This window comes from Bubalus kerabau, chromosome 5 (assembly GCF_029407905.1).
Source record: "Bubalus kerabau isolate K-KA32 ecotype Philippines breed swamp buffalo chromosome 5, PCC_UOA_SB_1v2, whole genome shotgun sequence".
Classification (NCBI taxonomy): Eukaryota; Metazoa; Chordata; class Mammalia; order Artiodactyla; family Bovidae; genus Bubalus; species Bubalus kerabau.
The window spans coordinates 7756326-7781674 of record NC_073628.1 but is presented as its reverse complement, the minus strand read 5'-3'; the positions used below and the strand labels follow the sequence as shown (position 1 = coordinate 7781674).

At 52.7% G+C, this 25349-nt stretch overlaps 4 protein-coding genes across 13 annotated transcripts; 3 read left to right on the top strand and 1 right to left on the bottom strand.

Moving 5' to 3' along the window:
• Positions 1 to 2: 2 nt before the first annotated feature.
• ZFPL1 (zinc finger protein like 1) lies at positions 3 to 4104 on the top strand. 4 transcript variants are annotated; one of them, XM_055580847.1, is made up of 8 exons: positions 3 to 206; positions 527 to 636; positions 947 to 1058; positions 2178 to 2371; positions 2464 to 2536; positions 2610 to 2756; positions 2998 to 3121; positions 3631 to 4104. In XM_055580847.1, exons 2-8 carry the CDS (start codon positions 535 to 537, stop codon positions 3815 to 3817), a joined length of 939 nt encoding a protein of 312 aa, XP_055436822.1. In that variant the 5' UTR covers positions 3 to 206; positions 527 to 534; the 3' UTR covers positions 3818 to 4104. The 4 variants fall into 4 exon arrangements, with proteins under 4 accessions (XP_055436822.1, XP_055436823.1, XP_055436824.1 ...); XM_055580848.1 differs by having other exon boundaries at positions 3 to 219; XM_055580849.1 differs by having other exon boundaries at positions 7 to 163.
• Positions 4092 to 21959, bottom strand: TMEM262 (transmembrane protein 262). 6 transcript variants are annotated; one of them, XM_055580855.1, is made up of 4 exons: positions 21837 to 21959; positions 4544 to 4833; positions 4339 to 4438; positions 4092 to 4230 (listed from the first exon to the last, which is right to left on the bottom strand). In XM_055580855.1, exons 2-4 carry the CDS (start codon positions 4718 to 4720, stop codon positions 4154 to 4156), a joined length of 354 nt encoding a protein of 117 aa, XP_055436830.1. In that variant the 5' UTR covers positions 4721 to 4833; positions 21837 to 21959; the 3' UTR covers positions 4092 to 4153. The 6 variants fall into 6 exon arrangements, with proteins under 6 accessions (XP_055436830.1, XP_055436827.1, XP_055436828.1 ...); XM_055580852.1 differs by lacking the exon at positions 21837 to 21959 and adding an exon at positions 8221 to 8378; XM_055580853.1 differs by lacking the exon at positions 21837 to 21959 and adding an exon at positions 8221 to 8377 and having other exon boundaries at positions 4544 to 4814.
• VPS51 (VPS51 subunit of GARP complex) lies at positions 8218 to 20317 on the top strand. Its single transcript, XM_055580836.1, has 10 exons — positions 8218 to 8545; positions 9010 to 9139; positions 16314 to 16460; positions 16533 to 16752; positions 16862 to 17579; positions 17955 to 18170; positions 18368 to 18586; positions 19012 to 19133; positions 19231 to 19318; positions 19933 to 20317. The coding sequence occupies exons 1-10, from the start codon at positions 8321 to 8323 to the stop codon at positions 20191 to 20193; spliced, it is 2346 nt and encodes a 781-aa protein (XP_055436811.1). The 5' UTR covers positions 8218 to 8320; the 3' UTR covers positions 20194 to 20317.
• TM7SF2 (transmembrane 7 superfamily member 2) lies at positions 20445 to 25229 on the top strand. Of its 2 annotated transcripts, XM_055580843.1 has the most exons (10): positions 20445 to 20698; positions 21083 to 21279; positions 21385 to 21439; positions 21854 to 22048; positions 22128 to 22231; positions 23686 to 23805; positions 23895 to 24063; positions 24257 to 24337; positions 24425 to 24547; positions 24841 to 25229. In XM_055580843.1, the coding sequence occupies exons 1-10, from the start codon at positions 20647 to 20649 to the stop codon at positions 24999 to 25001; spliced, it is 1257 nt and encodes a 418-aa protein (XP_055436818.1). In that variant the 5' UTR covers positions 20445 to 20646; the 3' UTR covers positions 25002 to 25229. The 2 variants fall into 2 exon arrangements, with proteins under 2 accessions (XP_055436818.1, XP_055436817.1); XM_055580842.1 differs by having other exon boundaries at positions 24257 to 24547.
• Positions 25230 to 25349: the final 120 nt, after the last annotated feature.

The window sequence follows — 25349 nt, the reverse complement described above, 5'->3', positions numbered from 1 at the left end:
GGGGGGGGCGGTCACTGTCTCCCTGACGTCATCAGCGCGCGCCGCACCCGGAAGAGACGTGGCAGCCGAGGGATAATCGGAGCGTTGTGAGCTGAAGAGAGCTGGGCGAGAGCTTGGCTGAACGCGGTCTGACCTTCCGCGCTTCGGACCGGCGCTCGCGCCCGTGAGGACCGGTGCCGCAGCCGATTAGTAACACAGAGAGTGGGGTCTGTGGAGAAGGTGGGGGCGGGGCATGGAGGGGGTGGGGCTCAGGAGGGACCTCTGGGGGCGGGGCCGGTGGTATCGGAGAGACTGATGGAGGGGCCTGCCCAAGGATGGGATGCGGGACGAATGCGGGGGTCTCAGGAGGCGGGATTTATGCAGGGGCCGTGGCCCAGAATGTAGAGGGACGGTGGGCAGGAGTTTGGTGTTGGGGCGGATACGAGCGGTGTCTAGGGAAGTTAATAAGAGTGGAAACAAACTGGGCTGGTAAATGTGTACAGGTCAGCAGAATCTGGCTCCCTGCCAACTGTGCCGCTTTCCTCAGGGTCGACTATGGGACTTTGCAAGTGCCCCAAGAGGAAGGTGACCAACCTATTCTGCTTCGAACACCGGGTCAACGTCTGCGAGCACTGCCTGGTAGCCAATCACGCCAAGGTGGGTGTTCAGGGTAGAGACTGAGCAGGGCGCTAGGTGGGCAGGTCGTACTGACTTTCCTCCAAATTTATGAAAGGTCCGGCCCTAGAATGGAAGCTCCGCAAGGGCAGGGACTTAGTTTATTTTGTTCACTGTTGTATCCCCAATGCTTAAGACAGAGTCTGGCACATATGTGCTCAATGAATGTTAATTGATTGGTCAAACAAAAGAATGAATCTCCTCTGTGATGACAGAAAAAGAGGCACCTGGGCCTTGGGGAGATGGGCTGTGGAGCCCTGGCTCCAGTTGTGACCCCCTTCTCCCACTTCAGTGCATCGTCCAGTCCTACCTGCAGTGGCTCCAAGATAGCGATTACAACCCCAATTGCCGCCTGTGTAACATACCCCTGGCTGCTCGGGAGACAACCCGCCTCATCTGTTATGGTGAGGCCTGGGCACCTTGGGGGTGGGGATCTGGACAAGACCAGTGTGCCTGGTTTCCAGCGGCTCCCCAAGCAGCAGGACAGTGAGACCTTCAAGCTTGGGAGGCTGGAACTCAGATTCTGGTCCCACTAGGTAACTTACCTGCTGTGTGAGCTCAGGCAAGTCACTTTCCCTTTCTAGGCCTTAGTGTTTTTCCCTAAAAACTAAGCTCCTAGCTTCCTCCCTGCCAATCTCTCGGGTGTGGTTGTGGCTGTGAGCAGTAGCTGGCTGTACCTGTAGTGAGCTGAAAGCATGGGGCTCTCAGACGTTCAGGATCCATTTCTAATTCCAGCATTACACAGAGAGGAACTGAATTTCCCACAGTGACGTCAGTTAAAAGAAGTCAGCAGAGGCATGTGTCATGGTCTTGACCCGACTCTGCTGTAAGAGCCTTAGCTCCACTTTTTGAAGGAACTAGTGTAAAAGAGTGAGCTTAACATATGTGTTTCTCACTGTGAGTGTGTGTTTATATGTACATGTGTTAAATGTGCGTTGTGTCTTTACCTGTTAGTGTGTTCGTTGGTATTGTGGGTGAGTGAATGGGTCAGTGTTGTACATGAACATATGAGTGTGTTGTGTGCTTGCAGAATTCCTGGGTGTGAATGCTTGGGTGTTAGCATACTTGAGTATATGTGAGAGTTAATGTGCCCATAAGTGTGGATATAGGGGATGGCACTTGGGTTTGACTACATGTATATAAACGTGTACGTTTGTGCCGATGGATATGTACACGCATACAGGTACCTGTGTATATGTCTAATAACCTTTTGAGCTTTTAGCCCAGTGAGTTTGTGATGAGTGTAGGTCCAGAGAGGACTCATGGAGAGGTTAGGTGGCATATTCTTCCCACCTACCCTGAGCCCCTAGGGGCTGGGCAGCCTGGTAGCATCTGCCTTGTCTTAGTCAGACAGTGGTGGCCAGGAAGACCAAAGTCTTAAGGTACACTGGTATAATCGACCTGGGAAGGAGGGGGCCCTGGGCTTACACATACGTGTGCAGATATCTCTGCAGTGGGCTAGTGGACTAGGGGTCCTAAGAGTCTTCCTCATGTCTCTCCTCCACTACTTCGTGGGCTCTAAGATCTCTTCCACTGGGCCTGCCTCAATGAGCGTGCTGCCCAGCTCCCCCGAAACACAGCACCTGCTGGCTACCAGTGCCCCAGCTGCAGTGGCCCCATCTTCCCTCCAACCAACCTGGCTGGCCCTGTGGCCTCTGCGCTGAGAGAGAAGCTGGCCACGGTCAACTGGGCCCGGGCAGGACTGGGTCTTCCCCTGGTGAGAATCTTTCTGCCCTGGGTCCCACCTGGGCCAGAGGGGTGGGTGGGGACAGCACCGGGCAGACTGGTGACATCAGTTCTTTCCTCCAGATTGACGAGCTGGTGAGCCCAGAGCCTGAACCCCTCAACACGTCTGAGTTCTCTGACTGGTCCAGCTTTAATGGTAAGTGGTAGCCTCCACTGCTGATGGGGTCCTTGCCTCCCCACCCTGCTGACCGCTCTCTTCCTGCCCATAGCCAGCGGTAGCCCCGAACAGGAGGAGACAGCCAGCACTTCTGCTGCCCCAGCCTTCTACAGCCAAGTCCCCCGGCCCCCTGCTTCCCCGAGCCGGCCTGAACAGCACACGGTGATCCACATGGGCAATCCCGAGCCTCTGACTCACGGTGAGCTGGGCAATTGTCCAGGCAAGAGGGGGATAGAATGGGGGGTGGGTATGCGGAGGGACCTCGGCAGTCCACCCACCCAACCACAGAACCCTTCCTGTTCCATCAGACATCACCTCCCCATGATCCCAAGATGCTCTGTCAGGCTGAATAGGGCCAGGGTCTCCTGCCCTCCCCCATCCCTACCCCTCTCTGGCCCAGTTTCCTGAGCCTGTGGATGCCGGTGGCTCTGCCCCTGCAGCCTCAGCCCCAAGGAAGGTGTATGACACGCGGGATGATGAGCGGGCACCAGGCCTCCACCGGGATTGTGACGATGACAAGTACCGGCGCCGGCCAGCCCTGGGGTGGCTGGCCCAGCTGCTCAGGTACATGGGGTCATGTGAGGCAGGATGCTAGGGACGGGGAGTGGGGGAAGTGAGAGCCAGAGGCCCTGGGGGGACGGTTTCATGATAAAGGAGGCCTGTCCTGGGTAATAACAGGACCTGGTGTTGGGGCCTTGCATGGAGGTCTGGGCTGGGGTCTGCCCCTCTCCAGCTCTTTACTCGCCTGCTGCATATGAGGTTCAGACTCAGGTTCTTGAGGCCCTTCCCGCTCTGACACCTCCCTGGTCTTGGTGACTCCCCTTACGCCTGACACATTCTGGCTTCCAGAACACAGCTGTTGCCTCAGCTGCTTTGAGCTGCACAATCATCCTTGTAGCGGGCAGGCTCAGGGATGAGCCGCCCCCTTTGTCCCCACGGCACATCTGAGGAAACAAGGCTCAGGGCTGGTGGCACTGGGGCCAGAAGACAAGGGTCATGGCTGGCACTCCTCTCCCAGCCACAGGGCCACCAGGGTCCTAAGGCCTGACCTGACTTTCCCCTCACCCCCCCAGGAGCCGGGCTGGGTCCCGTAAGCGGCCGCTGACCCTGCTGCAGCGGGCGGGGCTGCTGCTGCTGCTGGGGCTGCTGGGCTTCCTGGCCCTGCTGGCCCTCATGTCTCGCCTGGGCCGGGCTGCTGCTGACAGCGACCCCAACCTGGACCCACTCATGAACCCTCACATCCGTGTGGGTCCCTCCTGAATCCTTGCCTATGGCTGGGCCAGCCTAGGACCTGGGGGCCTGAGGAGGTGGGTAGGGGAGGCCGTCTGGGGGGGCCCTTCTCTGTTCCTCTCTCTCTCAAGCCTGAGACACTAAGATCCCAGACCCAAAGTCAAGTCCACCAGAGTGGTTGCAGGCTAGGCTTGGGGTCCCTGCGGATCAAGCATTTGACCTGCTCCTCCTGGGTCTCCAGCTTACCCCGCTTCCCCATTCTTCCCGCCGACCAAAAGGAGCCAACAGGTGGAAATAAATGATAGACTTTATTAAAACACCCGAAGCAGCCTTTTCCTTCCCCCTTCTCAGCCCGGGTCCCAGGCTTCAGTGGCTCTCTTCCCGGTACTGGATGGCGAGAAACTCCAGGGACAGGCGGTTGAAGAACATGGCCCCATTGAGCACTGGGCAGAGGAGAGAGCCCCCATCAGCCTTGCCTGCCCCCTCCTTGCTGTGTCTCTGCGTTCCAAAGCTCCCCCCTCCCCCTAAGCCCACCTCCCTTCCCTACTCACTCAGGATGGTCAGGGAAAAGCAGCGAAGAAACTTGTCATATGTCATCTCCGCGTAGAGTGACCCCATGGCGGCCCAGCAGATGCTGATTACCTGGGAGAACTGTAGGCCCCATCCCTTGGGAGAGTGGCCCCTGACACAACAGTGGGGTTTCCATCAGCCCCTGGGCCTCCCCGGACCACCTCTCGAGCCCCCGCCCCAGCCTACCATCAGGACAACGGTGTAGCGGAAGCTCATGCGGTCGTAGCGGTAGGTGACCCAGAAATTGTGCACGTCGCTGGCAAAAACAGCCAGGTGTATGAAGAAGAGCATCAGCGCGGCCATGGTGAGAATCATGCCTTGTGGGAAGAAGAGCACAGCCACACGGTCCCGCCAGCGCATCATGGCAGGAGTACAGACTCAAGGCGGGCGGCAGAGCTTGAGCAGCGGACACTGTCCAGGAAAAGCAGCCGACCCCTCTGGTTCTGGAGCGCCCAGTCTGGAATAGCCATGGGATTCTAGAATAAGAAGGACATTGTAGAGAACAAGATTCTAGAACATGGGCTGGTTCCAGCCAGTACAGGGGTGTTTCATGGGTGGCCAGGGCAGCTCTGAATTGGTGGAGGGCGCCGGGCTAAACATACAGAGCGGGGGGCCCTATCGTGCAGAGGAAGGGACAGCGCTCCTCATCCCAGTTTGTGCTCTGGTGTGAGTCTTCTCACTGAGTCCGCAACATGTCCACGCAGGAGGTAGTGTGGTCATGTTCCACAGATGAAGAACTGGGATCCAGAAAAGGGGAGGGGCATGTAGATCCTCAGGGCGTCTTAGGTTTGTGAGAGGTCAGATGTGATCCTATCTAACCAGGTGAGGGCAGGCCTGAGCTGGATCACAAGCTACAAGTATTTGTTCCAACTCCTGATGTAAGGGAAGGGACCTTCCCACAACCTCCCAGGCATGGCCTGGAGAGCAACTGGCTTTTCCATCTTCTCCTAGATGTTCTTCCAACATATGATGCCGACCAGCTCTCCCGTCTGCCACCTTCCCACGCTTAGCATCTTCACACCCATAGCCTCTACTCTGCCAGGAGTCCCAGGAGAAAGCTGGGATTGGTGGCACAAAGCCTATTTTACACACAGACCTGGGGCACAGAGAGGGATTGTCTGCTCAAGTTTTCACAGACAGTAAGGGACTTGGTACTGAGACTAAGATCCAGTTCTACCCAAGGCTGTGGAATGGGCAAGAACAGAAGCCAAGAAAAGAAAATTGTGAGACCTCCAGGACTGTCAACAAAATAAGGCCGAAAACTGGCCCAAGATGGTGTGGAGGGACGTGCAATCTCCCAGGAACTAAAGTAGAAAAAGTTGATTTTGAACTTGGCCAGCCCCATTTCCTCCTGCCTGACTGCCCCAGAAGTCCGGTTCCAGGCCTGGCCAAGATCTGAAATCTCCTGCCTTTGGAAGGAGTAAGGTTAGAACCTGACCCCATCAACCATGGTTGCTGCCCAGTGTCATTAATCACAAAACCCTCAGGCCTCATCTTAACACATTGAAGGGGTGATGCCTGTTCCCCCGCTGTGTTCACACTGTTGAAATACTTGTTCACACTTTAGTTTTCATTTGAATACAGATGAACTTTTTTTTTTTTTGGTTAGGTCTCCTACCTCAATGCCATTTTAAAAAGTTATCCAAGTAGAGTATGTTCTTGAGGAAGATTTGCATGATACACAAGCATACAGAGGAATCTTCCTCCACACCCCTCCCCCCACAGAAGTAACCCCTTCAACAGTTTGGTGAGTGGGCATCTTTGGAGTCCCTTGATGTAACTTCATACACCTGCATGTATGTATCTACATGCATAATTTTAAAAAATCATGCCACACATATTGTTAAAATATAATTTTTTAAAAGTTAACATGGGACTTCCCTGGTGGTCCAGTGACTAAGACTCCGTATTCCCAATGCAGGTGGCCTGGGTTCAGTCCCTGGTCAGGGAACTAGATCCTACATGCCACAGCTAATACCAGGCACAACCAAATAAATATTTTAAAAGTTAAAAATATACTTGAATAAACACAACTAAGATATATTAACTCTTCAGTGAAGGGGTTTCCGCCTCACTCATGTGTAATGCATCATGAAGAGCTAGGTATTGATAGGCATTTAAAGAAGAGTGTTAGGACATGATTACTAGATATAAGATTGGTTGATGTCCTACAGGGCAATAAAAAATTTGAGGTTATTTTTCCACTGGATATTTCCACTGGAGATGTTTCACATCTCTCCAACACTATCTAAATAGCAAGATTAAAAACAAATGTACACTTCTATGGGTAATTAAGGAAATGGCAACCCACTCCAGTATTCTTGCCTGGAAAATCCGATGGATGGTGGAAACTGGTAGGCTACAGTCCATGGGGTCACAAAGAGTCAGACACAACTGAGCAACTTCATATGGGTAATTAAATAGTCCTTGGGTGGGCTTGTGAAACAATGCCCCAGTATGATATTGGAAGGTCATGGTACACTGTCTTTATTCCAACTGTTGGATAATTTTTCATAACAGTATTCTGTGATTTTTTAAGTTTATAGATTTCCTGGAGTAGATCTAAATCTTTATACTTTTGTCTTCATTTTTCTTAAGATTATAGCTTCTTAAGCTGAAATCTTCATATATATATATATATATTTAGACAGTCTCTGAATATCCCATAGATTTAGGGGTCAACAAACTTTCTGTGAAAAACAAGATATTAAATGGTTTAGGTTTTGCCCGCGCCAAAGAATAAATAAAGTTTCCATTCCACCCTGGACCCCCAACCCATAATATGTTTCAAAGACCACACTGACAAAGTCTTTTCTCCTTTTTCATCCATTCAAACTCAGCGTGTCTCAATTTGAACTCCCAAGTCTTTCCTTACCTTCAGCTCTTTACTTCAGTGAACAGCTGCACATTTGTCCCAACCAGAAACCTGAGAATTACCTTCAACACCTCCACCTAACCCCTCAAGGCAGCGCATTTCAACAGTCACTTGAGGAAACAAAGTTAGTCTTTCGGTAGTGCATGCGCTGTAGCCTGGCCAGACTCCTCTGTCCATGGGATTTCCTAGGCAAGAATACTGGAGCGATTTGCCATTCCCTTTTCCAGGGCATCTTCCCAACCCAGGGATGGAACCCAGGTCTCCTGCATTGCAGGCACATTCTTTACCACTGAACCACCAGGGAAGCCTTATCAGTGACTTAAGATCTACCAAGTGTGTCTTCTCAGGGTATAACAGGAGTTCTCAAATTTAAGTGCATCAGAATTACTTAAAGACTTAAAAAAAGAAGCTAGGTCTGAGGGGAGCCCAGAGTCTTTACAACTCGCCACAGGTAATTCTGAAGGCTATTCTGATGCGTCAGAGGACCAGGCCATGAGAGACACTTCCCTTGAGGCACTGTGGTGGTCCTTTAGTCCCTAAGTAGTGTCTTTGAGACGCCATGGACTGTAGCCCGCCAGGCTCCATGGGATTTTTCCAGGCGAGAATATATGCATTTAACCCTCACAGTCCCCTTGTTAAATATGTACCCCGATATTAGGAATGAAGGAAAAAGCTGCTGCCCTCCCCCTCTCCCCTCAACAAGGCAGTGGCAGGATGCCAGGCACACGCTCTCTGGCTCCACTGGCCCACGCTGCCTCCACTGCCTGCATATAGGGACATAGGGTGGAAGCCACGACTCGTCCTCCTTCCGGGAAGACAGCGACCCAACCAGTTTCGCAAAATCTTTCCATCTGAGAAGCTGGAGAAGGGGGTGAGGGGGTGCGGGGATGGGAACCCAGGGCTTTCCCGGAACCTCTGAGCTCGGGGAGAAAACATGCGGGGGGAACTCTAGCCTCGAAGGACTCGAGGCTGCAGGGGGACGTTTCACCTGAAGGACTGCCTCTTTTCAGCAACAACTTTATGGCTCCCGGAAGTGCCGCCTCCCTGTCCCCTGCCCAGCCTCACGCCTGTGGGCTGCACTTGGAGCCATGGCGGCGGCAGCCGCTGCGCCTGGCCCAGGGTCTGGACCTGGGGACTCCCCGGAAGGACCCGAGGCGGAGGGTCCAGATCGTCGGCGGAAGGCGCACGGAATGCTGAAGCTTTACTATGGCCTCTCAGAGGGGGAGGCGGCGGGACGCCCCTCGGGGCCGGACCCCTTGGACCCTACGGATCTCAATGGGGCGCACTTCGACCCGGAAGTATACCTGGATAAGGTGTGTGTAGGGGGAGGGGGAACAGGCCCCCGATATATTACGCCCCAGATCATGCCTCTGACTTTTTGCGGGGGTGTGGGAGGAAGGGTTCATAAAAGCAGGACAGCCCTGGGCGGAGCTGTAGGGGCAGAGCTGGAGGATAAGGGGGCGTGGGCAGACTTGAACTGGCCTGAAGTGGTGTGAAGTCTGAGGTCTCCTGGGCTGATATTCAGATAGACCCGAGATAGAGGGCGTGTCCCAGGCGCTGACTGGCGTAGGAAGGACCAGGACTTGCTAAATCTGAGGTTTTGAAATGCTGACAAACCTCAAGTAGGGTCTAACCTGGTAACTCTTGAGCTATGCCACTTATAGTTTCCTTGTCTGAAATTCTTGACACGGGTGGGATCAGGATTTTCTTGCACCAAAAGCCTACCAGTTGGGGACATGCCCCCTGTCCTGGACACTAACCACCTAATTTCCTCCAGCTGCGTAGAGAGTGCCCACTGGCCCAGCTGATGGACAGTGAGACGGACATGGTGCGGCAGATCCGGGCTCTAGACAGCGACATGCAGACCCTGGTCTATGAGAACTACAACAAGTTCATCTCAGCGACAGGTGATTCCTACTGCGACACAAATCCTCACGTCCCACACCCCCCAGTTCCGCCAGTGTTGGGGAAGCCAGCAGAGGGTTTAGACAGAGCAGACCCAGGTTATGGTCCTGCCCTGACGCGAATCCACTCTCATCTCTCTTAGAGCTTTTGTGGTTTGATAACCATTGAGGTAATAACTGTTCTCAGAGGGTTATTTTGAGGACCAAAGGGGAGAAAAAGACAAAATGAAATTTTAAAAAGAAATGAATTTATCTGAAGCACTTGAGTTTATCTGAAGCACTCTGACACTAAGGATGCCTCAGTAACAGTTTCTTTCATTAGTGGTAGCTTTCTTCTGTTTCAAGTCTGAATCAAGAATGGGTTTATTTCTCTCTTTCCTTTTCTCTCTCTTCTTTCCTTTCTTCCTTCCTCTTTCCCCTTTTCCTCTTCCTTTGTTTTTTTGTAAATGAAGCAAAGAGACAGAAAATGTATGTCATTAAGGGACAAAGATCATGTAAAGACTTCCCCACACCCCTTTCTGTTCCCTTTATTCTCTGTTCAAGACAGTGTTAGGCAGTGTTCATCTTTCATCCATGCTAGCTTCCGTGTTGTGTTGGGGAAATGTACTGCTCAGACTTCTGTAATAATTTTGGACCCACATATACTTAGTCCTAGAGGCAGATCTCTTGGGTCTACCTGCAGTGTATATTATCTTTACTCTGAGTGAGATGAAATGAACAGGAGATGGGGTGACCTGACTTTTGATTTAAAAGGACTCTTCTGTCCCCTGTTGAAAATGGACTATAGGGAGGCAAGGATGGTAGAGACACCCATTAGAAGGCTGTTTTAAAAGTTCAGGCAAGATGCTGGTTGTATGGACCAGGGTGGGTACAGTGGAAAAGTAGAATGGCTCAAGATTCTTAAAAGTTTGTTAGTTGAGGGATCTGGGCTTCAGAGAAGGCTGGAACTTGAGACACAAGTGGAACAAGATGAGATCTAGGGAGGGAGTGTACAGAAAGAAGAGGTCTGAGGACTGAAGCTTGGGGCATCCTAAGATCTGGAAGTCACGAAGAAAAGGAAACTCTCACAAATCTTCTTTTTCAAGGGAGCAAACGTTTGGGAAATTTGAGAACAACCAGGACCCTGGGTGTCTTAGAAGATAAATGAAGAAAAGCATTCTAAGAAATTGATAAGCTTGACCAATATGTTAGCTCATGGAGTGCTCATCAGTGGTGCAAGAGAGGGAGAAACTACAGAAGCAAGTTCCTCAGGAAAGGAGTGGGGTGGAGCAGTGCACAGTGGAGAGGTTCGCCTGAACACAAGGCCAGGAGCCCGCCTACTCTAGCAGGAGCGAAAGCAGACTGTGGCCAGAGCCAGCCAGGTGGATAGGTAGGTAGAGTTCAACTAGAGACCTTCCAGGGCACATTAAGGAATCTAACCTTTATCTAAAGCATACTTAGCTAATCAAGCTGTTATGATTTTTGTTTTGAAAAGATCCCTCTAGCTCCTCCTAACTGCATTGGAAGGAGTAGATTGGAGAGGTGGTTAGAGTGAGGCCATTTCAGTAGTCCAGACCAGAGATTCTGGGAGCTTACTCCAGATGATAATGGTAGAGATGGACAGTGATAAGTAAACTGAGAAGTGTTAGGGGCACCATTGGCAGGACATAGTGTTGAGGAGCTTTGAATAAACAGAATGCCCTAGTTTCAACGTGAACACTGGATGGCGGATGTGGTGAGAAACTGCAAGATCTGGTGTAAGAATGGAAACGTAATGAGCTAGGTTTTTTCTTGTTTTTGTTTTTAAGGGGAGTAAGGCATGACCTGAACCTGGAGGAGCCTGTGGGGCCACATTAGGAGGGCCCTTTATAGACAAGATAAGGATTATGGTCTTGATACAAGAACTCTAGAGATACTTCTCACAAACAGTAACCAGAAGAGAGTTGGGATAGTAGTACCAATTCCGACAAAATAATATGTAAGACAAAAATTGTTACTAAAGAGAAAGAAGGACATTTTATAATAGCTCATTAAGATGTTAACGAATATAAACACATATGGACCTAACAACAGAATCCCAAATACATAAAGCAAAATTGGATAGAATTAAAGACAGAAAAAAGAAAATCAGCAATAATAGTTAGAAATGTTCATATCCCACTTTCAAAAATGGAGCGAACAGTTAGAAAGACAGCAAGAAAATAGAAGGCTTAAACAGCACTTACTCAGGGAGTTTAAACTGGGGCTCTGTGACAACCTAGGGGGTGGGATAGGGTGGGAGGTGGAAGGGAGGTTCAAGAGGGAGGGGACATATGTATACTTATGGCGGGTGCATGTTGACGTATGGCAGAAACGAGCACAAGACTGCAAAGCAATTTACCTTTCAATTAAAAATAAATAAATTTTTAAAAACAAAAAACAACACTTAAACCAAATAGACCTAACAGGCACATACAAAACCCTCTCCTGCAACAACAGCAGAATACATATTCTTCTTAAGTATACATGGAACAGTCTCCAGGATAGACCATATCGTAGGCCATACAAGTCTCAATAAACTTAAGAGGATTGGAATCAAGTGATTAGTGTTCTCTGAACATAGTGGAATTCAATTATAAATCAATAACAGAAAGGAATTTGAGAAATTTGCAAATTTGTCAAAATTAAACAGTATGCTCCAAAGTAACCAATGGGTCAAGGAAAAATCACAAAGAAATCAGAAAATGCTTTGAGATGAATGAGCATGAAAACAACATTCCAAACCCTATGAGATGAAGCAAAAGCAGTGCTCAGAGGGGAATTTATAGCTGTAAATGCTTACATGAAAAAAGAGAGGACTTCCCTGGTGGTCCAGAGGTTAAGAACCTGCCAGCCAATGCAGGGGACATGGGTTCGAGCCCTGGTCCAGCAAGCTTCCACATGCCTTGGGGCAACTAAGCCTGTGCGCCACAACTACTGAAGCCTGTGAGCTCCAGAGCCCAGGCTCCGCAACAAGAGAAGCCTCCTCAATGAGGAGCCCACACGCCGCAACTAGAGAGTAGCCCCTGCTCACGCAACTAAAGAAGGCCTGTGTGCAGCAACGAAGACCCAACGCAGCCAAAAATAAAGTTTTAAAAACAGAGATCTTAAATCAATAACCTACTACCTAAGAAAGTTGAGGAAAAATGTGCAAACTAAACCCAAAGTAAGTAAAAGTCAGGAAATAATAAAGATTAGAATTAAGAGCATAGAAAACAATAGAGAAAATCAATGAAACCAAACGTTGGTTCTTTGAAAAGCTCAACAAAATCGACAAACCTAGCTAGACCAAGAAAAAAATGAGAGTATTCAAATTACTACAACCAGGAATGAGAAAGGGGATGTTACCACCTGTACAAGTTTAAGACTTGTACATTGAAAACTAAAACAGTTTGAAAGAAATTAAAGGATCCCTAAATAAATAAAAAGATGTCCCATATTCATAGACTGGAAAACTTATTATTTTATATTTAAGGTGGCAATACTTCCAAACTGATCTACAGATTCAGTGCTGCTGCTACTGCTAAGTCGCTTCAGTTGTGTCCAACTCTGTGCGACCCCATAGACAGCGGCCCACCAGGCTCCCACGTCTCTGGGATTCTCCAGGCAAGAACACTGGAGTGGGTTGCCATTTCCTTCAGTGCAGTTCTTAACAAAATTCCAAATGCCTTTTTTTTTTTTTTTTTTGCATAATTGACAAGCTGATCCTAAAATTTATAAGGAAATGCAAGAGATCCAGAATAGCCAAAAAATCTTGAAAAAGAACAAAGTTGGAGGACTCAGATTTCTTGGTTTCAGAATTTACTACAAATCTACAAAATCAAGACAGTATAATACTGGTATAGGGTAAGCTTTCAGATTAATTGAATAGAATTTTTTTGGTAATAACTAGTTTATTAGTAATTATAAATAATAGCAACTTTGGCTAATACTAGACAATATTTATTGAGTGTTTAATATAAAACCACTGATTGGGGTGCTTAACATATATTAATTAAATTCTTACACATATATGAAGTAGTTTACTATATATCCATTTTACAAATGGGGAAACAGGTAATGAGATGCTAAATAACTCAGTCAAAATTTTATAGGTAAAACACAATGTTTAATGCCTTGTTTCAAACACAAAGCAAATCTAAAAATAACTTAAAAAAAATCAGGTTTTTTCTCCTAGTACCTGTAGTAGCTTTTGAAAGAGCTACATATCTATAAAAGATAAACATTATCATGCATAATAAATACATTCCTAAATGGATCATTTTTATGTTTGAATATTATTTAACAAGTGAAAAATAAAACCATGACAATTAGAAAGTAGACAAATAGATTTAAAAAAATATTGCCATAAAGGAGAAGTAATAATTCAAGAAAGTGTAGCAGGCCTTCCCTGGTGGCTCAGTGGTCAAGAATGCATCTGCCAGTGCAGGACACATGGGTTCTATCCCTGGTCCAGGAGGACCCTACACGCCGCGGAGGAGCTAAGACCATGTGCCACAGCGGCTGAGCCAGTGCTCTAGAGCCTGGGAACCACGACCGCTGAGCCCTCGTGCCGCAGCTACTGGAAGCCTGCACACCCTCGAGCCCGTGCTCTGCAACAAGAGGAGCCCCTGCAATGAGAAGCCCAAGCACCGCAAGAAAGAGTAGCCCCCACTTTCCACAACTAGAGAAAAGCCCGAGCACAGCAACGAAGACCCAGCTTCCTTTGTTTGGATTTCCATTTTTGATCCAATAGTTGACAAGAATGAGGATTTTCTCTAAATAATGGGATCTTTTTATTTTTTAGTTTTGTTATTAATCTCTAATTTCATTGCATTGTGATCAGAGAATGCTTTTTGTATCTTTTCAGTTTCTTCTGTAAATGTATTGAGATTTCCTTTATGACCTGATACATGGTAAGGTTTTGGTGTATTATGGAATCTTGAATATAAATCAAGTAGGTCTTCCATATTGTGTTATTGAGGTCTTCTGTAGCTTCATTTGGCTTTTGTCTTTTTGATCTGTCATGGATTGACAGAAGTGGGTTAAAGTCTCCTATAATAGATATGTTTCAGTTTCATCCTCATTGCTCTCTGTTACGCATATTGATGATGAGTTCCAGAGTGGAGTTAGGAAAGTCAGTTGGGAAATACTAGAAGTATTTAGATAAAAAATGATAGTGGCTTGGAAAGAACATGTTGGAGGTAAACTTTACACAACTTGCTGATGGACTGAATGTAGGGTAAAGGAGAGAGAACAATCAAAGACGACTCTTAAGAAATGGCAAGGAGCCAGAATGGAAAAGATTAGTGGAGGAACAGGTTTGGGGAGAGTCAGGAATTCTGTTTTGGACCTGTCATATTTGAGGTGCCCGTTTGCCATCTGCATCATGGTGTTAAGTAAGTTGTTAGCAGGGCTCTGGTCAGGCCCGGAGGCAGAAATGTCTGAGTCATCACAGCCATGGGACTGGAGGAGACCCCACAGGGGTCTATTCACTCTGCAGATTTGGAAGGAGTTGATGTTTACTTGTATTTTCTCTGTGAAGTGTGAATCAGGGTCACCATTTGAGTTGGGGGAATGTATTGGAGTTTTGAGGACTGAGGAGGAAATGTTAGTTTGGAAAATGGGAACACAGATTCATCTGAAGGATGGCTGACCAATACGTAGTGCTGCTTTGGGACCTAAGTCCTATTCAGTAACATTAGGGGGAGGCCAGTTGGTGTGATTTTGTGGCCCATTTTCAACTGTTCCTTCTTAGGTGGTGGGTTGCAAATTGGGCTTAACCTGTGGTAAGGTCTTGCTGATAAATAATGGGAGTCAGGGTCAAGAGAGGCAAGGGGGCTTGCAAATGGGTGACAATGCTGGTGGGGGCCCACTGATTCTAAGAAGAGTGAGCAGGGCAGTGCAGCCATGAGAGGCATTACAAACAGTGACCAGTGGTTGGGCCAATGGGTCTGGAGTTCCTGAAAAAGCCAAAGGAATTTTAGAGTGTGGTCCACAGGATGAGTGGTTGGAATTACAGAAGGCAGTGAGACTTGAAGCTGAAGTTTGATTTTATTTTTTTAATGTTTTTAAATTAAAAAATATATTTATTTTTGGCTGCTCTGGGTCTTTGTTGCCATGCAAGAGCTTCGTCTAGCTGTGGCCAGCAGGGACTACTATCCATTTCAGTGCACAGACTTTTCATTGAGGCGGTTTCTCTTGTTGGGGAGCACCAGCTCTAGGGCACACAGGCTTCTGTACTGGCGGCTCGTGCACTCAGAAGTTGTAGCACTCCAGCTTAGTTGCTCCTCAGGATGTGAGATCTTCCCAGACCAGGGATTGAACCTGTGTCCCTTGCATTGGCAGGCAAATTCTTAACCACTGGACCACCAGGGAAGCTTTGAGGTTTTAGAGGAGGCAGTTCTTAGTGAGGGCAAGGAGAGGGTGGCATGGATGAGACAGAGGCAGGAATTGATGGATTAAGGAGGTCAGCAAACAATCAGGAATGTCCTAAGCTTCATCCTTGTGGATGCTCAAGGTGAGTGATCCCCAACTGAGAGGCATGGCAAAGAGGACAGTGGGATGGCAACAAGAAGGGGTGTGGTTTGATGCCATGGTCTTCAAAGGTAGGAGAAGAAGAAGCTGTGTAGGAGCTTTAAGGGGCCAAGCCCTGAGGCACCTGGATGGAAAGGAAGAACAGCCTCTTTAGGTAGGTTTCTGTCAGGACTGAAGAGGAAGGGCCCTTCAGAAATGGTCACCCATGTTCCAAAAGGCCAACGGCTTGGAAGGCCAGGAAAAAGATAAGGGTGTACAAGTATTTACTGTCTGCCCTGTGCCAGGCAGGGTGCTAGGCATAGAGGATGCCCCTGGGACCCAGCGGACAGGTCCTTGTACCCTCCTTTGAATCTGGGCATCTTCTGAGAGCAAAGACTGCGGCTTCATGGGCCATCTTCTCTCTGCATCCAAGCTTGGGGCACACAGGGGGTGCCCAAAAAACCTTAGGGGCACTGACATGACACCTCACCCTGGCTCCTAGTGACCAAGCACCACTGCCGCCCATTTCAAGCACCAAGTCATCCATGTGACCCTCCAGAAGTGAGCTCAGGCGTGTCTGGGGAGGGGGTGAGTGTGTGAGGGCACCCGGGCCGCGTGTCAAGCTGAGAATCCCGCCTGCGCCCCTAGTCATCCGCCTTTCCCTCCTGCGCCCCTGTCCTCCCAGACACCATCCGGAAGATGAAGAACGACTTCCGGAAGATGGAGGACGAGATGGACCGGTTGGCCACCAACATGGCGGTGATCACGGACTTCAGCGCGCGCATCAGCGCCACACTGCAGGACCGCCACGAGCGCATCACCAAGCTGGCAGGTGGGCCGCGCCCCAGAGCCGGTGTTAAAGTGGGCCACCCTTGAGTCTGACACCACCTCGCCTGTCCCCCAGGGGTCCACGCGCTGCTGCGGAAGCTGCAGTTCCTCTTCGAGCTGCCCTCACGTCTCACCAAGTGCGTGGAGCTGGGCGCCTACGGGCAGGCCGTGCGATACCAGGGCCGCGCGCAGGCCGTGCTGCAGCAGTACCAGCACCTGCCCTCCTTCCGCGCCATCCAGGACGACTGCCAGGTCATTACGGCTCGCCTGGCCCAGCAGCTACGGCAGCGCTTCAGGTGTGGGTCCTGGGCCACCATGCCGCTGCCGCTGGGCTCCCGGGTCTGCTCCTCCCCTACCCCCCGAATTCTGTCTTCCTGCCCTTCACCTCCGTTTCCCTTCCTGCAGGGAGGGCGGCTCTGGCGCCCCTGAGCAAGCTGAGTGCGTGGAGCTCCTGCTGGCCCTCGGCGAGCCTGCGGAGGAGCTGTGCGAAGAGTTCCTGGCGCACGCCCGAGGGCGGCTGGAGGAGGAGCTGAGAAGCCTGGAGGCTGAGCTGGGGCCCTCCCCTCCAGCTCCCGACGTGTTAGAGTTCACTGACCACGGCGGCAGCGGCTTCGTCGGTGGCCTCTGCCAAGTGGCAGCGGCCTACCAGGAGCTGTTTGCCGCCCAGGGCCCGGCGGGCGCCGAAAAGCTAGCAGCCTTTGCCCGGGAGCTGGGCAGCCGCTACTTCGCGCTGGTGGAGCGGCGGCTGGCGCAGGAGCAGGGCAGCGGAGACAACTCCCTGCTGGTGCGGGCGCTGGACCGCTTCCACCGGCGCCTGCGCGCACCCGGGGCCCTGCTGGCTGCTGCCGGGCTGGCGGAGGCTGCCACCGAGATCGTGGAACGCGTGGCCCGCGAGCGCCTGGGCCACCATCTGCAGGGCCTGCAGGCGGCCTTCCTGGGCAGCCTGACGGATGTGCGGCAGGCGCTGGCCGCCCCTCGAATTGCTGGGAAGGAAGGCCCCGGCCTGGCAGAGCTGTTGGCCAATGTGGCCAGTTCCATCCTGAGCCACATTAAGGCCTCGCTGGCTTCTGTGCACCTCTTCACCGCCAAGGAGGTGTCTTTCTCCAACAAGCCCTACTTCCGGGTACGGCCTGTCCCTGGGCATCCTTTTTTTTTTTTTTTTTTTCCTTTTTATGGCATTCTTTTGTTCATCCTGCACGTGACTTGACAGCTCCAGGGCCCTCAGTCTTTGCCTCACGCCGACTGGATGTGGTTTCAGATTGTCTTGAAGACTGCCACAGCCTGGAGGGGTGGGACAGGCTCTGAGGGCATTTGCAAGCAGGGTCCCCAGTGCAGGTTTTGCCCCCTTACAGTCCCTTCTCCAAGCAGGGGATCTGTTCTCGGGTACTGGAAACAGGATGAGAGAGGCCAGGGCACTTGGGGTCCCAGTAGAACATCACTGGCAGCCTCTGCCTGGAAGAGGGGACCTGCTGTGTATCTAGGCCCCTCCTCCTCACAGGGCGAGTTCTGCAGCCAGGGTGTCCGTGAGAGCCTCATCGTGGGCTTCATCCGCTCCATGTGCCAGACGGCTCAGAGCTTCTGCGACAGCCCCGGGGAGAAGGGGGGTGCCACGCCACCTGCCCTGCTCCTGCTGCTCTCCCGCCTCTGCTTGGACTACGAGACGGCCACCATCTCCTACATCCTCACCCTCACCGATGAACAGTTTCTGGTGCAGGTGAACTGCTACCCATAGCAAGGTGGGGGTGGCGATGCTAGGAACACGGGAGACTGGCCAGTGCCCTCACAGTTAGGGCTGCCTGGGCCCAACTCAGCCTCCCCCTTGCCAAGCCTGTGCGGAGCTCCTCGTGGGCACTGGCTGCAGAGCTGCCCCCAGGACCCACTGACTGCCTGTTCTCTGCATCCGTGGCTCAGGACCAGTCTCCAGTGACGCCCGTGAGCACACTGTGTGCGGAGGCCAGGGAGACAGCACGACGACTGCTGACCCACTATGTGAAGGTGCAGGGCCTGGTCATATCGCAGATGCTGCGCAAGAGTGTGGAGACACGGGACTGGCTCAGTACCCTGGAGCCTCGGAACGTGCGTGCTGTCATGAAGCGGGTGGTGGAGGACACGACAGCCATCGATGTGCAGGTGCTGCCCCAGGCTGGCCGGCGGTGCTGGGGGAACAGCCCTCTAAGGATCAAGACAGCTGGGGTCAGGCAGTGCCTGCATCTGGCCTCCTTCCCCTCAGCCATGGTGGCATCATCACCCCCATTTCACCTCAGAGGAGGAAGCTGAGGCCCAGAGTCACCGGGGAAATCAGGGCAGGGTTGACACTGAAGATTGGGCCTCAGTACCAACTCACGTTCCACCTTTGCTGCACTCCACTGGTTCTATAAATAATGATTGGGTACCAGCGAGGTATACAGCCCCTGGCTGCCCCTCCACACCCCAACCACCCTGTGTTTATTTTATAACATGTGATTCTTGTAACATGAGTGTAACTTAGGGCATCCTTGATGGGCTGGAAGTTGCCCATGCTCGGGCCTCCTTGCAGTTTCTCCTTCTGCCACCAGGTGGGGCTCCTGTATGAGGAGGGCGTTCGGAAGGCCCAGAGCAGCGACTCCAGCAAGAGGACCTTCTCGGTTTACAGCAGCTCCCGGCAGCAGGGCCGCTACGCACCCAGCTATACACCCAGGTCTGAGTGGTCAGAGTAGCCCCGGGGGCGGTGGGGGCGGAAGAAGGAAGACTGGGGTGCAGGGGTGGGCTCTGACTTCTTGTCTCTCCCCATCCAGTGCCCCAATGGACACCAACCTCTTGAGCAACATTCAGAAACTGTTCTCTGAGCGTATTGATGTGTTCAGCCCTGTGGAGTTCAATAAGGTTCGAATTCCCCAGTGACCCTGCCTTCCCTGGGCCCCTTGGGAAGGTCAGCTGAAGCAGCCCCACACTGGTCCCAGGAAGCCCTGGGACTCAGTCCCCTTGTCTCTGTTCCTGGGAAATGTGTCTAGGAGCAAGTGCTCACCCAGCGCCCCACCACGACCATCTCATCGCTCTCGGCCTTGCCCTGGGTGTGCTCTAAGCCTGCGTCTGAGGGGTCACCTAGTCTGCTTCTTTGGCCTTTGTTCTTACGCCCTCCATAGTCGTGGCTCTTCCCTGGGGATTGCTGTTCACCCCATGATCTCTGCCCTCACCCAGCCCGTGCTCAGGGACCTGGTGCTCTCCCTCCAACGTAGTAAGCCTTTCCCTCCCTATGTCCATGCTGACCCCATCTCTGCCTCAGATCGCTGGGCCCTCTTTGTCTGCTCCCCCCCAGGTGATGAGGCCGACACCCTATTTCCCTCTTACCTGGGTTCTGGGACTTTCTACCCCATCACAGCTGCTGGCATTTTACTGGCTCCCTGGCCCCTGCACGGAACGCAGGTGCCTTCAGGGATCTAGTACCCCTCCCCAGCACCTGCTGTAGCGGCTCTGCATCCCCGTGTCCCTGTCCACAGGTGTCGGTGCTGACCGGCATCATCAAGATCAGCCTGAAGACGCTGCTGGAGTGCGTGCGGCTGCGCACCTTCGGGCGCTTCGGGCTGCAGCAGGTGCAGGTGGACTGCCACTTCCTGCAGCTCTACCTGTGGCGCTTCGTGGCTGATGAGGAGCTTGTGCACCTGCTGCTGGACGAAGTGGTGGCTTCAGCTGCCCTGCGCTGCCCGGACCCAGTGCCCATGGAACCCAGTGTCGTTGAGGTCATCTGTGAGCGCGGCTAGGCTCCGTCACGGCCATGCACAGGCTTGCCCAGTCGCCTCAATCCGCCCATCCCCTGGTCTCCTGCCCCGGCGGCCCTTCCCGTCAAGCTCTGCCTACTGCCTAATAAAGTCGTGCTGCCTCCTCCTCTCTGTCGCTTGCGGGGAGGCGGGGCGGGACTTGGAGGACTGGGGTGGAGCTGTGAGCCTGCCTGAGACTGCAGAGGCGGCTTTGGAGGTGCTCACGTTGGTCTCGCCCCCGAGAGCCGATTGGCTGACCCGCTGGGCCCAGCATGGGCCGGGGGTGGGTCCATTTAAAGACCTCGGGACAAAAGCGGTCGCTGTCTGCTGCCCAGACAGGTGCAAGCCCAGCTGGGCTCGGTCCTCCTCGGCAGTGAGCCCATCTCCTGGGGGATGGGGTGGGCTGTTTCCTTGACAGACGTTTGAGAGGTTCCAGCCCCCAGCACAGCGGAGACCATGGCCCCTCCTCAGGGCTCTCGGGCCCCGCTGGAATTCGGAGGACCCTTGGGTAATGGGGGGCAGAGAGGGGGTACTTAAGGCCTGAGACTTAGAGGGAGAACTGGAGGGTTGAGCTGTGAACAGGGATCTGAGGGTGAAAGACTTTGCGGGGTATCGGGGAGCAGTGGGATCTACGGGTTTGCAGGGGAGTGTTGGGAGAAGGGGCTGCAGAGCTGGGGATTTGTGCAGTGGAGGACTGGGAGGACCAGGGGAAATAGGAGCGGAGTCCTCGAGGGGAGCAAGATAGAAGTCCGAGAACGGGACCAAGGGCTGAGAACCGGATATGGAAGAGGGCAATGGGAATGCCAAGGGAGCCCTGGATACGAAAGGGTGCCTGTGGGGGTCAGCGAGAGCCGGAGAGCGGACCCCCGGACGCGATCGCCCCCTTTCCCAGGCGCCGCGGCGCTGATGCTGCTGCTCCCGGTCACTATGTTCCACCTGCTACTGGTGGCCCGCTCGGGCCCGGCGCGCCTCCTGGGCCCACCCCCCTACCTGCCGGGACTGGAGGAGCTGTGGAGCCCGTGGGCGCTGTTGCTCTGTCTCACCTGGCTCGGCCTGCAGGCGGCGCTCTACCTCTTGCCGGCGCGCAAGGTGTGGCCTCTGCTCGCGAACGCGCGGGGGAGGCGGCGGAGGGCGGGGGCTCGGCGAGAAGGAAGGCCCCCCTCAACGCTTATCAGAACCTCTTTGTGCCCGCAGGTGGCTGAGGGGCAGGAATTGAAGGACAAGAGTCGACTGCGCTACCCCATTAACGGTGCCTGGGGGCTAGGTCCTTGAGTGGAGCTGCGGGTTTGGGGGGTGGAGCCCCAGGCCCAATGGAAAGGTCATGGAGATGCGCCCGCGACCCCAAACTCTTATTTTGCTCCTCTTTTACACCCAGGACAGACATAGGGGGTTTCATTGGTTCTCTCCACACGCCTCCTTCCTCCATTCCTAGCACTCAGAGAAGTGGCTGGGGTGAGCCTCCAAGAGCCAAAGTGTCAGATTACTGGTTAGGTCTGCAACCTCCCTGGGCTTTAGGGTGTGTGTGTGTGTGTGTGTGTGTGTGTGGCAACCTCCCTGGGCTTTAGGGTGTGTGTGTGTGTGTGTGTGTGTGTGTGTGTTTAGGGGTGGGGGCGGCGGAGGTGGAGGGTCTCAATCCCAGGACTCACCATGTGCTGCGGTTCAGGCTTCCAGGCCCTGGTGCTGACCGCGCTCTTGGTGGGCCTGGGGGTGTCAGCCGGGCTGCCCCTGAGCGCGCTCCCGGAAATGCTCTTGCCCTTGGCATTTGCGGCCACCCTCACCGCCTTCATCTTCAGCCTCCTTCTGTATCTGAAGGCTCTGCTAGCACCTGCCTCGGCCCTGGCACCTGGAGGGAACTCAGGTGAGAGGACACCCAGTCGGGTAAGGATAGAGGCAGATGCGGGTGCTGGCTTGCACCTTCACCCTCGATTATTCTCCAGGCAATCTCATTTACGACTTTTTCCTGGGACGGGAGCTCAACCCACGCATCTGTTCCTTTGACTTCAAATATTTCTGCGAACTTCGGCCTGGCCTCATCGGCTGGGTATGCTGGGCATGGCTAAGTGGACCTCCAACCAGGGGGAGGGGTGGGATGGGTGAGCAGTGCCTGGGCAGGGCAGGGCCAAAATTGTGCTGACATGTCGTTAATCATTCCACAAATATTTGTTGAGTTCATCATGTGCTCTAAGCACTGCTCCAGGTACTGGGAGACAAAAGAGAAAGATAGTTACAGGGAAGAAAGAAAAAAAGTCTGTCTTCATGAAGCCTACATTCTAATAGGAATAAAATATGTCACATGTCAGGGGATGCTACAAGGAAAAAGCACGGAGGGAATTAGGAGAGACAATTTTAAATAAAGCTGTCAAGTGCAAAATCTATTTTGAAGAGATGATTCTGTGCTGCTAGAGGTCAGAACGGTGCAGAACTTCAAACTCATCAGTGGACTTAGGAACCTATCCATTGTTGGTGGCCTTGACAACAGCCAACTGTGTTTTTTGTTTATAATCACTGCATACTGGTCTGTGGTCACGATTTCCTGAAGCGTGTCTTGGGCAAGGTCCCCGTCACCCTGGAAACTATTTCATCCAGAGGCGGGAGGAATGCTGAGTGCCCATCAGGGGCCTGGATCCTGGCCTTCGAGGCTATTTCTTCATGTGTGAAATGGAGTAAGAGCTTCCTCCCAAGATTATGGTGAGGATTAGAATTGGTAGCCTGACTGACAGCACCAAGCCCAGTGCTACCTGAATGGGGACGCTCAGTACAGATTCGATGCCAGCTAGTCATTACTGCGGAGAAGGCAATGGCACCCCACTCCAGCACTCTTGCCTGGAAAATCCCATGGATGGAGGAGCCTGGTAGGCTGCAGTCCATGGGGTCGCTAAGAGTCGGACACGACTGAGCGACTTCACTTTCCCTTTTCACTTTCATGCATTGGAGAAGGAAATGGCAACCCACTCCAGTATTCTTGCCTGGAGAATCCTAGGGATGGGGGAGCCTGGTGGGCTGCCGTCTGTGGGGTCGCACAGAGTCGGACACGACTGAAGCGACTTAGCAGCAGCAGCAGCAGCAGTCATTACTGAGCACTTCCTATGGCCAAACACACGTGCTGAGCACTGCACACACATTAAGTCCATGATTATCTCCATTTTCTACGTGGAGGTGGGAAAGGAGGGTGAGCTTTAGAGAGGGTGAGCAGTTTGCCCAGGAGGCAAAGCTGAGATTCAAAACCAGGTCTGATTTAACTCTCAAGCCTGCAGTGTCCAGTTGCTCCCTATGCTGCTCTCCCAAAGGGAACACTGAAAACAGGTCAGGAGGCAGACAAATGCAGTCTCTCTGTCCCTGGGGACATGGCTGGAGCCACTCAACACAGGCCTGGAGAGTTAGCGACGGAGAGCTGAGACAGGGGACAGGCTGGTCACTGCCTTTCCAGGCACTGTCACCTTTGCAGAAGTGGACTGGGGACAGACTGCCCTGTCTCACCCTCCGCCTAACCCCCAGGTCCTCATCAACCTGGCGTTGCTGATGCAGGAAGCAGAACTTCGGGGGAGTCCCTCGCTGGCCATGTGGCTGGTCAATGGCTTCCAGCTACTGTATGTGGGTGATGCCCTTTGGTACGAGGTGAGGCAGGACGAGGCAGAGGAGGCAGGGGAGGGTGCCTGAGGACTTTGCGGGGACTAAGCCAGTGTGTCTGGATCCTGTCCCTGCAGGAGGCAGTCCTGACCACCATGGACATCATCCATGACGGGTTTGGCTTCATGCTGGCCTTTGGGGACCTCGCCTGGGTACCCTTCACCTACAGCCTGCAGGCCCAGTTCCTGCTGTATCACCCACAGCCTCTGGAGTGGCCCCTGGCCTCATTCATCTGCCTCATCAATGGTCAGTGGGGAAGGAGCATTCCCTTCCCCTTTCATTATTTATTGAGCACCCCCTGGGTAGGTGCTAAGCCTCACATGCTTCTTTAAAGCTAAGGGCTGGGTCCTCGGTCTCCTGGCAGGCTGAGTCTAGGCTGTGGGTAGTTGGTCAGGGTCAGATGGAAGGCCCCTGACCGCCTGCTCATGCTTTCCCCCAGCTGTTGGTTACTACATCTTCCGTGGAGCCAATTCTCAGAAAAACACCTTCCGAAAGAATCCTTCTGATCCCAGAGTGGCTGGTGAGCTGGGTTTCTTGGGTGCCATGAGTGAGATGGGGCAGCTGGATTTCCAAGGGTCCCCCCATCCCGCTATGTGTCTTTCTCCAGACCTTGAGACCATCTCTACAGCCACAGGGCGACGGCTGCTGGTGTCCGGGTGGTGGGGTATGGTCCGCCATCCCAACTACCTTGGAGACCTCATCATGGCTCTGGCCTGGTCCTTGCCTTGTGGTGAGTGATTTGAGAGGGGCTACAGGTGTGTGTGTGGGGGGCCAAGGTAGAGGATGCCCAGTCTGGGTGCGGAATGGAGAACAGGGCTGCACCCCAGTGGAGGGGGTAATCAGGAAGCTGGGGATGCACTCAGGCTGTGGTGGGCAGACCTCTGAACAGCCTAGCATGCCAGCTCTCCCTGCACACTTTGGCCCTTTCAGCATTGAGCCGATGCCCCCGTGAGCCATTAGCGGTGGAAACGTTTGTGAACTGGTAGGCTGGTTGAGTGGTCAGAAAAACCCCCTTCCCCACAGGGGTGTTCCACCTGTTGCCCTACTTCTACTTCATCTACTTCACCGCGCTGCTGGTGCACCGTGAGGACCGGGATGAGAGGCAGTGTCGGCAGAAGTACGGCCTGGCCTGGCACGAGTACTGCCGGCGTGTGCCCTACCGAATCGTGCCCTACGTCTACTGAAGCAGCGCCAGACACCCCAGGCTGCCGGCACACTGGGCACCAGGAGCCTGGACGCACCCTGGACACAAGGGCCTGTACCCTACCCTGCCCTGAGCTCCAAAACACTGGGATGAACAGCCTGATAGGTGGCTGGAGCAAGGGGGAAATGAAGCCAGTGCTCCAAAATGGAGTGCCTGTGTAGGCGGGTGTGTGTTGCTCTTCCTCCTTAGATAAACAGCTGGAATCCTTGGTGCTGCTTCTCTCCCTTTCTGGGGCCAGGCTGTTTAAAGACTGGTTGGGTCAGCCCCAGTCAAGGAGAAGCTGATAGGTAGTTTGTGGGCCCAAGAGTCTGGGGGACGGTGGGACAAG

Excerpts from the sequence above, each read along its gene's own strand:
- ZFPL1 (XM_055580845.1), top strand. The coding sequence starts at position 315 with ATGGGATGCGGGACGAATGCGGGGGTCTCAGGAGGCGGGATTTATGCA. Across the intron at positions 2,537-2,609 it reads TGACTGGTCCAGCTTTAATG|CCAGCGGTAGCCCCGAACAG; the intron begins GTAAGTGGTAGC and ends TCCTGCCCATAG. Across the intron at positions 3,122-3,630 it reads TGGCTGGCCCAGCTGCTCAG|GAGCCGGGCTGGGTCCCGTA; the intron begins GTACATGGGGTC and ends TCACCCCCCCAG.
- VPS51 (XM_055580836.1), top strand. The coding sequence starts at position 8,321 with ATGGCGGCGGCAGCCGCTGCGCCTGGCCCAGGGTCTGGACCTGGGGAC. Across the intron at positions 8,546-9,009 it reads CGGAAGTATACCTGGATAAG|CTGCGTAGAGAGTGCCCACT; the intron begins GTGTGTGTAGGG and ends AATTTCCTCCAG. Across the intron at positions 19,134-19,230 it reads GCACCCAGCTATACACCCAG|TGCCCCAATGGACACCAACC; the intron begins GTCTGAGTGGTC and ends CTCCCCATCCAG.
- TM7SF2 (XM_055580842.1), top strand. The coding sequence starts at position 20,647 with ATGGCCCCTCCTCAGGGCTCTCGGGCCCCGCTGGAATTCGGAGGACCC. Across the intron at positions 22,232-23,685 it reads GGCCTGGCCTCATCGGCTGG|GTCCTCATCAACCTGGCGTT; the intron begins GTATGCTGGGCA and ends CCTAACCCCCAG. Across the intron at positions 23,806-23,894 it reads GTGATGCCCTTTGGTACGAG|GAGGCAGTCCTGACCACCAT; the intron begins GTGAGGCAGGAC and ends CTGTCCCTGCAG.
- TMEM262 (XM_055580855.1), bottom strand. The coding sequence starts at position 4,720 with ATGATGCGCTGGCGGGACCGTGTGGCTGTGCTCTTCTTCCCACAAGGC. Across the intron at positions 4,439-4,543 it reads GCTACACCGTTGTCCTGATG|TTCTCCCAGGTAATCAGCAT; the intron begins GTAGGCTGGGGC and ends TGGGGCCTACAG. Across the intron at positions 4,231-4,338 it reads CTTTTCCCTGACCATCCTGA|TGCTCAATGGGGCCATGTTC; the intron begins GTGAGTAGGGAA and ends TCCTCTGCCCAG.